Source organism: Melanostigma gelatinosum (assembly GCF_949748355.1).
Source record: "Melanostigma gelatinosum genome assembly, chromosome: 5".
In the NCBI taxonomy this organism is placed as follows: Eukaryota; Metazoa; Chordata; class Actinopteri; order Perciformes; family Zoarcidae; genus Melanostigma; species Melanostigma gelatinosum.
In genome coordinates, this window is record NC_136638.1 from 27,065,480 (window position 1) to 27,079,428 (window position 13,949).

General features: G+C 37.7%; 1 protein-coding gene across 1 annotated transcript in view; it reads right to left on the minus strand.

Annotated features, from left to right (window-relative positions):
- Positions 1-447: 447 nt before the first annotated feature.
- The window catches only part of LOC306777275 (NLR family CARD domain-containing protein 3-like), a 41,196-nt gene continuing 27,694 nt past the window's right edge, over positions 448-13,949 (minus strand). Inside the window, exons 7-8 of the mRNA XM_079268326.1 lie at positions 3,892-4,065; positions 448-1,967 (exon numbers count right to left, since the gene is read on the minus strand). Coding sequence (XP_079124452.1) covers positions 1,784-1,967; positions 3,892-4,065 — 358 coding nt within the window. The 3' untranslated portion in view covers positions 448-1,783. The remainder of the gene's footprint in view (positions 1,968-3,891; positions 4,066-13,949) is intronic.

Here is a 13,949-nt window from a genome sequence, read left to right on the forward strand (position 1 = left end):
GTCTTCAGACTGCTGAGCTCAGGATCGTTTTGTGAGTTTAATTATGTTTCATTTGTGCTTCAGCTGCTGCTGTGTGTCAAGTGGTTTGGTGGATTAGATCTGTCTCCTTTCACGAGCTCTCCTTTTCCTCTATGAGGGAAATAATGTGAGATTTATGATTTGTGTTCACGTAAATAAATATGTTCCATGTGAGTTGTCTCATTTAAAAGTATTTAACGGTAGATTACTGTGTTGTTATCCTGTCCACAGATGTTTTTCTTGAATTCAATATCATTCATCAGAAATAATGCAATATCTTGTTATTCTTGATATTAACAATACTTCAGTTTAGTCACTTTTAATGATACAAATTCAGTATAATTAACTGTTATTATTATTATTACTATTATACAAAGCTTGACATATTTCATGGACTTTATTTCAACTTGTGTTACAGTATTCACATAATATTTCTATCATCGCACAAATTGAGATTATCGATGACGTTCTGTCTTTTTTAACCACAAGATGGTGACATAGGGTTGATGTTCATCCTCTGCCGAACCAGTGCAATGAAACGTGTGTGTGTGTGTGTGTGTGTGTGTGTGTGTGTGTGTGTGTGTGTGTGTGCGTGTGCGTGTGTGTGTGTGTGAGAGATGTTTTTAATTTATAACTCTGTATTCATTTTCCAATTTATTCAGAGTATAAATTCCCCAAAACAATACAGTATAGACCTAAATAGTACACAATGCGCCTACCATCTGAACACCCCCTGATCATCAAAATCAAAAAAGCTTTTGTGACTTCATGACCATGATATTATTTCAAAATAGAAATAAAAATGTGGAATAAAATAGTCAATCAGGTTTTTCTGCATTCATTTTGAACAACCTTCAAAATACAAGAGAAGCTCTTCTTTAAAACCCAACGAATGCTGGCCAACAGAGTAGAATAAAACTTAAATGCATCAAGACTTCATGAGTCTGAAATAGAACGAAAGAAAACAAGCCAAGTCTGTTTCACAGCGCCGGGGTTACAACTGAAAGAATAAGACTCAAATATCGTCATTCATGTCATCAGAATACATCTGCAGCACATTAACGTAGCAGAATACACACATGTAGTAGATGTTGTGCTCTAGATGAGACAGTGATGTTGTGAATCTGTTCATGTCATCATTCACAGTCTGTGATTTATTGCCAGCTGTTCTTTCTGCATTCAGCAGTTTGAACTTTGTTACTTTTATGACTTAACTTCTTCTTATTGGTTCAATATTTCCTAACGATCCACGTACTGAGCTCTGATTGGTCAGTAGGCGGTGCTTTTATACGAGTTGATAGGTGGGCGGGGCTACACCAACATTACAGTCAAGTCTCCTGCTGCTCACAATAAAACCTCTTTTTGTGAGTAGGAGTTCTTTAACCCTGTGACTCTGTGAACAGCTGAATTCTGTTCAAAATGACGGTAGAATACGTTCACCATACTATACACTGTATAGTGAACGTATTTCAACAGAATTTTAGTGACAGTTTAACTTTACTACGTACTTAAAATAGCTGAAAGCAGCGTGCACATCATTACTACTGGTGGTGCCCCTGTTGAGCGTTTTCACAATAGTTTTACAAATGTGGTTGAACATTATCATGAAACAAATCAAATATCCAGTCAATGACTTCTGGTGTGAGGGGCGTGGCTTTTCAAAAATCACATTTTGAGACGTTAATTACAGCGCCACCATGTGGCCGATCGGAGTTATATGTCTTGAGAAGCACATGAACATCATTTCCAGTTATTGTTCCAAGTTTCATTTTTCTACCTCATTCCAGCTCACGGGAGTTTGAGCTGAAGCGGCAGACAACAAATATGAACCCCAACAGCATCTGCATCTGTTCCAGCTCAGATGCAGTTCTCTCAGATGGGAGGGGTTTGACTTCAGAGCTGAGTCCAGAGAAGAACAGCCTTCCTTTGTGATCTTACAGCGTGACAGACTGCAAACACACAAAACAACACACAGAGTTTCTTATATCGATACACAATGAATCATTATTTTCATCATAAACATGAGTGGCTTTCATTTTGGTTTCATCTTCTTTTGTACAAAACAATATAAAAGAAAAGCAAAATGTTTTGAAAAACGTTTGTATCAGAAATGTTTTTTTAAATATTACTTTCTTTAATAGTTAATAGTAAAACGAGGCAGCTGATGTGAAGTGGAACATATTACCAGAAAATGTCTCACTTTATGGATCTATACTATATGTTGCTGAGTTATGGCGACAGCATTATAGCACCTTATTTAACTGCATCAAAAGTGATTTGCATAGCGTGGACAGTTCTGAGAGTAATGAGTCAATGGCACTTACATCATATGAGCTGCACCAAGCTATCAATAAACTGTCTGAAGGCAGAGCAAGTGGTTCAGACCATATTACTGCTGAACACCTTCAATATGCTAGTCCGAGGTTAGCTCCTCTCCTCGCTGTTTGTTTTACTGGCTTCATGGTTCACGGCTTGTTACCAGACTCAATGCTGTCTGTTCTCTCAGTGCCAGTCATTAAAAACAAAGCTGGTAAAGTATGTAGCCTAGAGAATTACAGGCCCATTGCTTTGGCCAGCGTCCTGTCAAAAGTCCTGGAAAGAATTCTGCTGGACAGAATACAGGACTTCATCACCTCCACAGATAACCAGTTGGGCTTTAAAGCCAAACATGGCACTGACTTGTGTATACCGGTATATGCCTTAAAGGACATTGTAAACAAATACAGAGGTCAAAACTCATCACTTCTTATGTGTTTTATTGATGCCTCCAAAGCTTTTGATCGTGTTAATCACAGTCAATGATTTTTTAAACTGAGCCAAAGAGGTGTCCCCACATACATTGTGAGAATTCTGGCTTACTGGTATGAGCACCAGACTATGCAAGTAAAATGGGGTGAAAGTGTCTCAGCCCCATTTGGGGTTAGCAATGGTGTCAGACAAGTTCTGTTTAATCTGTATATTGATGATCTGTCCAAGCAACTGAAAGCCTGTACTACTGGTGCATGATGGGTAATACTCTGGTTAATCACATCATGTATGCAGATGATCTGGTGATCTTTGGTCCTTCTAGCGCTGGTCTTCAGCAGCTCCTCACTATATGTACTGTGTACGGTGTGGAACATGACATCAAATACAACGCCAGTAAGAGTGCTATCCTGATCTGTCCAACTAAAGAGGACAAATGTCTAAACTTCCCTGACTTCAAATTGTCTGACAATAATCTTGGTGTCTGTAGTGAAGTCAAATATCTTGGTCATTTTTTAACAGAACACATGACCGATGATAACGACATTTCCAGGCAATGTGGTATGATGTCTGCACAAGCAAACACCGTCTCACGCAAGTTTGGTGTGTGTACAGATGGAGTGAAGATGTCTCTGTTCAGAGCATATTGTACTCCACTCTACACTGCACACTTGTGGTCAAACTACAGAACAAAGAGTTTGCAGAGACTTCAAGTAGCGTACAATGACGCCATGAGAATACTGTTCAAGAGAGCGAGATGGAGTAGTGCTGGTGAAATGTTTGTGGCTGCACGAGTCAACACTTTCCAAACTGTTTCAAGAAATCTCATGTACAAATTCATCTGTAGACTGAATGACTCTGAAATGTGATCATAGTTGTTTTAACCAACATAAGGTTTAGCACCACACGCTGCCAGTCCCAGCTGTGGAGACATTGGTACAGCTGTCTCTTCATAAGGCATTGCTAGGCCTCTGTACTTTTATTGTTTGTGTCTGTACTTTTATGTATCTGTTTCTATGGACCCCGAGTCTGAAATAAAGTCTTTCTATCTATCTATACGTAGATAAATCAAATAGAGTTATTGATGAAACATGAAGGTGCTGCACTAGCAGCAGACAGTGAACCCACCTCAGAGTCTCCAGTCTACAATGTGGACTCTCCAGAAAACCACTCAGCAGCTTCACTCCTGAATCCTTCAGCTTGTTGAAGCTCAGATCCAGTTTTCTCAGATGGGAGGGGTTTGACTTCAGAGCTGAGTCCAGAGAAGAACAGCCTTCCTCTGTGATCTCACACTCTGACAGACTGCAAACACACAAAACAACACACAGAGTTTCTTATATCGATACACAATGAATCATTATTTTCATCATGAACATGAGTGGCTTTCATTTTGGTTTCATCTTCTTTTGTAAACAGACATTTTGTGAAAATCCTGTCACTGTAAAGACATTTAAAACCATTGATCAGTATTGATCCAGATTCTTCAGAGCGGATCAGAAAATAAAATATTATTCATAAAATATATTGAAAAATTCCAAATGCTCTGAAAAAGTCAGCATCAGAAATGTTAAAAAAAAAGTCTTTAGCAGTTATTTTCCTAAAAATTCATAAAAGGTTTGGTTCTTTAAGTGTGATTCAATTAAACTTTCTTTTTTTAATGATGAACATTGAGTCTCTCAAGTAGTATATTTATCAAGTATAGTGTAGTATATCCAAGTAACTTTTAGTGTCTCTTTGTAGTCAGTTTGTGTCTTTTTGTGTCTCTTTGAGTGACATTTAGTAGGTAAAGGTCAGGGGGCCCCTGACACTTTGGGCCCCTGGGCCTGTGCCCGGTAGGCCTGTTCAGTAATCCATCCAACAGCAGGATGAAGCCAGACAAGTTGTACATTTCATGATTGTAGAGGATGACATGCAGACAACGAGGCAGCTGATGTGAAGTGGAACATATTACCAGAAAATGTCTCACTTCATGGATCTATACGTAGATAAATCAAATAGAGTTATTGATGAAACATGAAGGTGCTGCACTAGCAGCAGACAGTGAACCCACCTCAGAGTCTCCAGTCTACAATGTGGACTCTCCAGAAAACCACTCAGCAGCTTCACTCCTGAATCCTTCAGCTTGTTTCCACTCAGATCCAGTTCTCTCAGATGGGAGGGGTTTGACTTCAGAGCTGAGCCCAGAGAAGAACAGCCTTCCTCTGTGATCTCACAGCGTGACAGACTGCAAACACACAAAACAACACACAGAGTTTCTTATATCGATACACAATGAATCATTATTTTCATCATAAACATGAGTGGCTTTCATTTTGGTTTCATCTTCTTTTGCAAACAGACATTTTGTGAAAATCCTGTCACTGTAAAGACATTTAAAACCATTGATCAGTATTGATCCAGATTCTTCAGAGCGGATCAGAAAATAAATTATTATTATTATTAATAAAATATATTGAAAAATACCAAATGCTCTGAAATTTTTTCCAAAACATTATAAAAAAGGTTTGGTGTGATTCAATTTAACTTTATTTTAATGATGAACATTGAGTCTATCAAGTATAGTATACATAGTATATTTATCAAGTGTATTGTAGTATATTCAAGTAACTTTTGTCTCTTTGTCGTCTTTTTGTGCCACTTTGTGGACTTTTTTTGTCTCTTAGTCTCTTTAGTGTCTCTTTGTAGTGTGGAGAATTTCAGTATTAAACGCATTATAAGTACGATTCAATAACCCCCTAGTGATGAGTAGAAGTGTCACAATAATAATATGTCAGTCACAATATGTTTACAATATTCTTGCTCATAGAAGATATTATGTGTTACAGTGTATTAACTCATTGAATGTATTAAATCATAGAAGTAGAGTCACTAAAGGTATTAAAGCACTAAGAATAGTTTGAGGGTCAGACAGGGATTCTGAATGAGACATGCAGCAAATGGAGGATGTGGTCAGTGGGGAGGACAAGCTGACCAGAGGTGGAGTCAAGACAGATGTTTTGCGAGGAGAGAAGATGTATCGATAATGGGAGGAGACAGAATTCAAATGGAGCCAATCACTAATCGCCACGGAGGGTCATTCAGATGTTTTATGACTGTTTGACATTTCCAACTGTCGGGGCACATAAGAGACTGTTCTGGAGAGAATTCCTCAGACCACATCTGCTCTCGTTTTTCAGCACCTGGATTCAGACCTGTGAGTGAGATGCGTGCGTGTGGTCTCTGTTCTCGAGAACATTACTATTGACAGTTCATTCCGTTTGGAAGTGAACTTTGTGTAGTACATTAAATATTGTTTAATTTTGAAACCGGATCCAGTTCCGTTTTTCTGATGCGCGTGTGCAGTAGGAAGCTTGAAGCCGAAATCTCCCTGCAGCCTGCTGAAGCCTCACATCCTTCTGTTTAAAACCCTAACAACAGTCATTTAGTGTCTCTTTGTAGTCATTTAGTGTCTCTTTGTAGTCTTTTAGTGTCTCTTTGTAGTCTTTTAGTGTCTCTTTGTAGTCATTTAGTGTCTCTTTGTAGTCTTTTAGTGTCTCTTTGTAGTCTTTTAGTGTCTCTTTGTAGTCATTTAGTGTCTCTTTGTAGTATTTTAGTGTCTCTTTGTAGTCATTTAGTGTCTCTTTGTAGTCTTTTAGTGTCTCTTTGTGGTCTTTTAGTGTCTCTTTGTGGTCTTTTCGTGTCTCTTTGTGGTCTTTTAGTGTCTCTTTGTAGTTGTGTCGTGGGCGTGGTCTGTGCTCAGCTGCAGGGAAGAGATCTGTGGGAGTGGTTCAGGGGAACAGTGCCAGGGTTAATTGGCACAGCTGTAACCGGTTGCTAATTATCCCTCATTCCTCTTCAGCAGCAGCAGGCTGGAGCTCTGGTGGCCGGTGAGACACAGAGGAAGAGGAACACCAGCCCACGAGAGTCAGACTGATTGATGCACACTGGCCTGTGTGCGCTCCGAGGAGCCGGGCAGCAGGAGAGAGCACACGGCAGTGTGAAGTTTTGTTTAAGTTTGTAAATAAAATACGTTTGAGTAAACCTCAACTGCTGAAGACGGTGTGGTGTGTTGAGGACCCGCGAGTAACACGGAGTCGGCTACACTGGCGCCTGAACCACTCCACAGATCTCTCCCCTGCAGCCGAGCACAGACCACGCCCACTACCACAGTAGACTTTGTGTCTCTTTGAGTGACATTTAGTAGGTAAAGGTCAGGGGGGCCCCTGACACTTTGGGCCCCTGGGCCTGTGCCCGGTAGGCCTGTTCAGTAATCCATCCAACAGCAGGATGAAGCCAGACAAGTTGTACATTTCATGATTGTAGAGGATGACATGCAGACAACGAGGCAGCTGATGTGAAGTGGAACATATTACCAGAAAATGTCTCACTTCATGGATCTATACATAGATAAATCAAATAGAGTTATTGATGAAACATGAAGGTGCTGCACTAGCAGCAGACAGTGAACCCACCTCAGAGTCTCCAGTCTACAATGTGGACTCTCCAGAAAACCACTCAGCAGCTTCACTCCTAAATCCTTCAGCTTGTTTCCACTCAGATCCAGTTCTCTCAGATGGGAGGGGTTTGACTTCAGAGCTGAGTCCAGAGAAGAACAGCCTTCCTCTGTGATCTCACAGCCTGACAGACTGCAAACACACAAAACAACACACAGAGTTTCTTATATCGATATACAATGAATCATTATTTTCATCATGAACATGAGTGGCTTTCATTTTGGTTTCATCTTCTTTTGTAAACAGACATTTTGTGAAAATCCTGTCACTGTAAAGACATTTAAAACCATTGATCAGTATTGATCCAGATTTTTCAGAGCGGATCAGAAAATAAATTATTATTATTAGTATTATCAATAAAATATATTGAAAAATATAAAATGCTCTGAAAAAAGTCAGCATCAGAAATGTTATTTTTTTAAATTACTTTATCAGTTATTTTCCTAAAATTAAAAAAGGTTTGGTTCTTTAAGTGTGATTAAATTAAACATTATTTTTTTAATGATTACCATTGAGTCTCTCAAGTATAGTATATAAAGTATATTCATCAAGTATAGTACAGTCTCGTATATTCAATTCACTTTTTGTGTCTCTTTGAGTGACATTTAGTAGGTAAAGGTCAGGGGGGCCCCTGACACTTTGGGCCCCTGGGCCTGTGCCCGGTAGGCCTGTTCAGTAATCCATCCAACAGCAGGATGAAGCCAGACAAGTTGTACATTTCATGATTGTAGAGGATGACATGCAGACAACGAGGCAGCTGATGTGAAGTGGAACATATTACCAGAAAATGTCTCACTTCATGGATCTATACGTAGATAAATCAAATAGAGTTATTGATGAAACATGAAGGTGCTGCACTAGCAGCAGACAGTGAACCCACCTCAGAGTCTCCAGTCTACAATGTGGACTCTCCAGAAAACCACTCAGCAGCTTCACGTCTGAATCCTTCAGGTTGTTTCCACTCAGATCCAGTTCTCTCAGATGGGAGGGGTTTGACTTCAGAGCTGAGTCCAGAGAAGAACAGCCTTCCTCTGTGATCTCACAGCCTGACAGACTGCAAACACACAAAACAACACACAGAGTTTCTTATATCGATACACAATGAATCATTATTTTCATCATGAACATGAGTGGCTTTCATTTTGGTTTCATCTTCTTTTGTAAACAGACATTTTGTGAAAATCCTGTCACTGTAAAGACATTTAAAACCATTGATCAGTATTGATCCAGATTCTTCAGAGCGGATCAGAAAATTAAATATTATTCATAAAATATGTTGAAAAATACCAAATGCTCTGAAAAAATCAGCATCAGAAATGTTAAAAAAAGTCTTTAGCAGTTATTTTCCTAAAAATTCAAAAAAGGTTTGGTTCTTTAAGTGTGATTCAATTAAACTTTCTTTTTTTAATGATGAACATTGACAGGGTTCCCACGGTACCTGGAAACCATGGAAAACATGGAATTTATTTTTTCATTTTCCAGGTTTGGAAAAGTCATCGAAACTGAGCAAAAGTTAACACTTACATGGAAATTGAAACAGTTGTCCTGGAAAATTGTATTGGATGATTTGTAAAATAGTAATAAAATGAAACTATTGAGCACAGAATTAAGATGAGTTTATAAAAACCCTTTACATGTCAACAGCTTTTACTGTAGATAGAAATGGATGATCCCATGTTTTAGAGCAGGGATTCCCAAAGTGGGGTGCGCGAGAGGAAAAATGTAATGGTGCAGTCCTGTCTCCTAAAAATTACGTTCCCCCAAAACTAAAATTCATTCTCAATTACGTTTGACTAAAAACGTATTTTCTCCCTGATTACGTTTGTGTTTGACGTGTTACAAATACTCCCGGATTTTACACGCGGGCCTTTGTGGAGGTGTTGTAGCCGCGTAATGTTCATCGTTGCTCGGCCTGGATGAGCGCGTTTCTGCCGGAGACAGGCGGCGTGTTGTGGTCGTATTCTGACCGCGTAATCGGGAGAAGGAGAGGCGGCGGTGGTGTTAAAATGTTGATGAGAAACGTATTTGTAATACCTCAATGTAATAAATCAAACAAACGTAATCAGGGAGAAAATACATTTTTGGTCAAACGTAATTGAGAATGCATTTTAGTTTTGGGGAACGTAATTTTTGCTTTCAAGTTAAATGAAATGTTTGCGCAGAAACAGTTTGTGTTTCAGACAAAACTTCAGGAATCTAAATGCAAAAACCCGGCAGACTTCTTTTAGTTTAACGAGTTTGAGTTGCGTTTTTGTTGTTGTTGTATTGATCATATGCTCAGTCTTGTCTTTCACCGCTCACTGCAGTTCCTCATATCCGTTCAGTTCACAAACATGGACGATCATCGCTGTGTTACGAAACAGAGACGGAAGCAGCTCTGAACTCTTACAAAATGTTGAGCAGCAGAAGATTCAACTGTTTCACCACCAGGAAGTGTTTCTCTCTGTTCCTCTTTTCACTGAAAAACAGATTTACACTGCCTGGAAATGTGAAGAGGTCACAGAAACACACTTTACCTTCATTTATACTCACAGAAACACACTTTACCTTCATTAATACTCACAGAAACACACTTTACCTTCATTTATACTCACAGAAACACACTTTACCTTCATTTATACTCACAGAAACACACTTTACCTTCATTAATACTCACAGAAACACACTTTACCTTCATTAATACTCACAGAAACACACTTTACCTTCATTAATACTAACAGAAACACACTTTACCTTCATTTATACTCACAGAAACACACTTTACCTTCATTAATACTCACAGAAACACTGCTGCTGCTGCTGCTGCTGCTGCTGCTGCTGCTGCTGCTGCTGCTGCTGCTGCTGCTGAGCGGGGCGGAGCCTCGAGGAACTCTCACTCTGTTCCTTTCTTTCAAACTTAAACACCTGTTATATTTTGTCAAACGTTTTCTTCAAAAGAAAAGTAACATTTAAAGGATATTTTCTCGAGGACTGCACTTGAGTACAAGAGCGACTTGTACTCAGTGGTGTAAGAAGTATTCAGATCCTTTACCACACTAAGTACAAAGTACAATAATTACCTCTGAGATGTAGTGCAGTATAAAGTACAATATGTAACTCTGAGATGTAGTACAGTAAGAAGTACAATATGTACCTCTGAGATGCAGTACAGTAAAAAGTACAATATGTACTTCTGAGATGTAGTACTTTAAAAAGTGCAATATGTAACTCTGAGCTGTAGTACAGTAAAAAGTACAATATGTAACTCTGAGATGTAGTACATTAAAAAGTGCAATATGTCCCTGAGCTGTAGTACAGTAAAAAGTACAATATGTACCTCTGAGATGTAGTACATTAAAAAGTGCAATATGTCCCTGAGCTGTAGTACAGTATAAAGTACAATATGTACTTCTGAGATGTAGTACAGTATAAAGTACAATATGTACCTCTGAGATGTAGGACAGTATAAAGTACAATATGTAACTCTGAGATGTAGGACAGTATAAAGTACAATATGTACCTCTGAGATGTAGGACAGTATAAAGTGCAATATGTCCCTGAGCTGTAGTACAGTATAAAGTACAATATGTACTTCTGAGATGTAGTACAGTATAAAGTACAATATGTAACTCTGAGATGTAGGACAGTATAAAGTACAATATGTAACTCTGAGATGTAGGACAGTATAAAGTACAATATGTACCTCTGAGATGTAGTACATTAAAAAGTGCAATATGTCCCTGAGCTGTAGTACAGTAAAAAGTACAATATGTACCTCTGAGATGTAGTACATTAAAAAGTGCAATATGTCCCTGAGCTGTAGTACAGTATAAAGTACAATATGTACTTCTGAGATGTAGTACAGTATAAAGTACAATATGTACCTCTGAGATGTAGGACAGTATAAAGTACAATATGTAACTCTGAGATGTAGGACAGTATAAAGTACAATATGTACCTCTGAGATGTAGGACAGTATAAAGTGCAATATGTCCCTGAGCTGTAGTACAGTATAAAGTACAATATGTACTTCTGAGATGTAGTACAGTATAAAGTACAATATGTAACTCTGAGATGTAGGACAGTATAAAGTACAATATGTAACTCTGAGATGTAGGACAGTATAAAGTACAATATGTACCTCTGAGATGTAGTACATTAAAAAGTGCAATATGTCCCTGAGCTGTAGTACAGTATAAAGTACAATATGTACTTCTGAGATGTAGTACAGTATAAAGTACAATATGTACCTCTGAGATGTAGGACAGTATAAAGTACAATATGTAACTCTGAGATGTAGGACAGTATAAAGTACAATATGTACTTCTGAGATGTAGTACATTAAAAAGTGCAATATGTCCCTGAGCTGTAGTACAGTAAAAAGTACAATTATGTACTTCTGAGATGTAGTACAGTAAAAAGTACAATATGTACTTCTGAGATGTAGTACATTAAAAAGTGCAATATGTAACTCTGAGATGTAGGACAGTATAAAGTACAATATGTAACTCTGAGATGTAGTACAGTATAAAGTACAATATGTACCTCTGAGATGTAGGACAGTATAAAGTACAATATGTACCTCTGAGATGTAGGACAGTATAAAGTACAATATGTACCTCTGAGATGTAGGACAGTATAAAGTACAATATGTAACTCTGAGATGTAGTACAGTATAAAGTACAATATGTACCTCTGAGATGTAGGACAGTATAAAGTACAATATGTAACTCTGAGATGTAGGACAGTATAAAGTACAATATGTACCTCTGAGATGTAGGACAGTATAAAGTGCAATATGTCCCTGAGCTGTAGTACAGTATAAAGTACAATATGTACTTCTGAGATGTAGTACAGTATAAAGTACAATATGTAACTCTGAGATGTAGGACAGTATAAAGTACAATATGTAACTCTGAGATGTAGGACAGTATAAAGTACAATATGTACCTCTGAGATGTAGTACATTAAAAAGTGCAATATGTCCCTGAGCTGTAGTACAGTATAAAGTACAATATGTACTTCTGAGATGTAGTACAGTATAAAGTACAATATGTACCTCTGAGATGTAGGACAGTATAAAGTACAATATGTAACTCTGAGATGTAGGACAGTATAAAGTACAATATGTACTTCTGAGATGTAGTACATTAAAAAGTGCAATATGTCCCTGAGCTGTAGTACAGTAAAAAGTACAATTATGTACTTCTGAGATGTAGTACAGTAAAAAGTACAATATGTACTTCTGATATGTAGTACATTAAAAAGTGCAATATGTAACTCTGAGATGTAGGACAGTATAAAGTACAATATGTAACTCTGAGATGTAGTACAGTATAAAGTACAATATGTACCTCTGAGATGTAGGACAGTATAAAGTACAATATGTACCTCTGAGATGTAGGACAGTATAAAGTACAATATGTACCTCTGAGATGTAGGACAGTATAAAGTACAATATGTAACTCTGAGATGTAGTACAGTATAAAGTACAATATGTACCTCTGAGATGTAGGACAGTATAAAGTACAATATGTACCTCTGAGATGTAGGACAGTATAAAGTACAATATGTAACTCTGAGATGTAGGACAGTATAAAGTACAATATGTAACTCTGAGATGTAGTACAGTATAAAGTACAATATGTACCTCTGAGATGTAGGACAGTATAAAGTACAATATGTACCTCTGAGATGTAGGACAGTATAAAGTACAATATGTACCTCTGAGATGTAGTACAGTATAAAGTACAATATGTACCTCTGAGATGTAGGACAGTATAAAGTACAATATGTACCTCTGAGATGTAGGACAGTATAAAGTACAATATGTACCTCTGAGATGTGGGACAGTATAAAGTACAATATGTACCTCTGAGATGTAGGACAGTATAAAGTACAATATGTACCTCTGAGATGTAGGACAGTATAAAGTACAATATGTACCTCTGAGATGTAGGACAGTATAAAGTACAATATGTAACTCTGAGATGTAGTACAGTATAAAGTACAATATGTACCTCTGAGATGTAGGACAGTATAAAGTACAATATGTACCTCTGAGATGTAGGACAGTATAAAGTACAATATGTACCTCTGAGATGTAGTACAGTATAAAGTACAATATGTACCTCTGAGATGTAGGACAGTATAAAGTACAATATGTACCTCTGAGATGTAGGACAGTATAAAGTACAATATGTACCTCTGAGATGTAGGACAGTATAAAGTACAATATGTACCTCTGAGATGTAGGACAGTATAAAGTACAATATGTACCTCTGAGATGTAGGACAGTATAAAGTACAATATGTACCTCTGATATGTAGGACAGTATAAAGTACAATATGTACCTCTGAGATGTAGGACAGTATAAAGTACAATATGTACCTCTGAGATGTAGTACAGTATAAAGTACAATATGTACCTCTGAGATGTAGGACAGTATAAAGTACAATATGTAACTCTGAGATGTAGGACAGTATAAAGTACAATATGTACCTCTGAGATGTAGGACAGTATAAAGTACAATATGTAACTCTGAGATGTAGGACAGTATAAAGTACAACATGTACCTCTGAGATGTAGGACAGTATAAAGTACAATATGTACCTCTGAGATGTAGGACAGTATAAAGTACAATATGTACCTCTGAGATGTAGGACAGTATAAAGTACAATATGTACCTCTGAGATGTAGGACAGTATAAAGTAC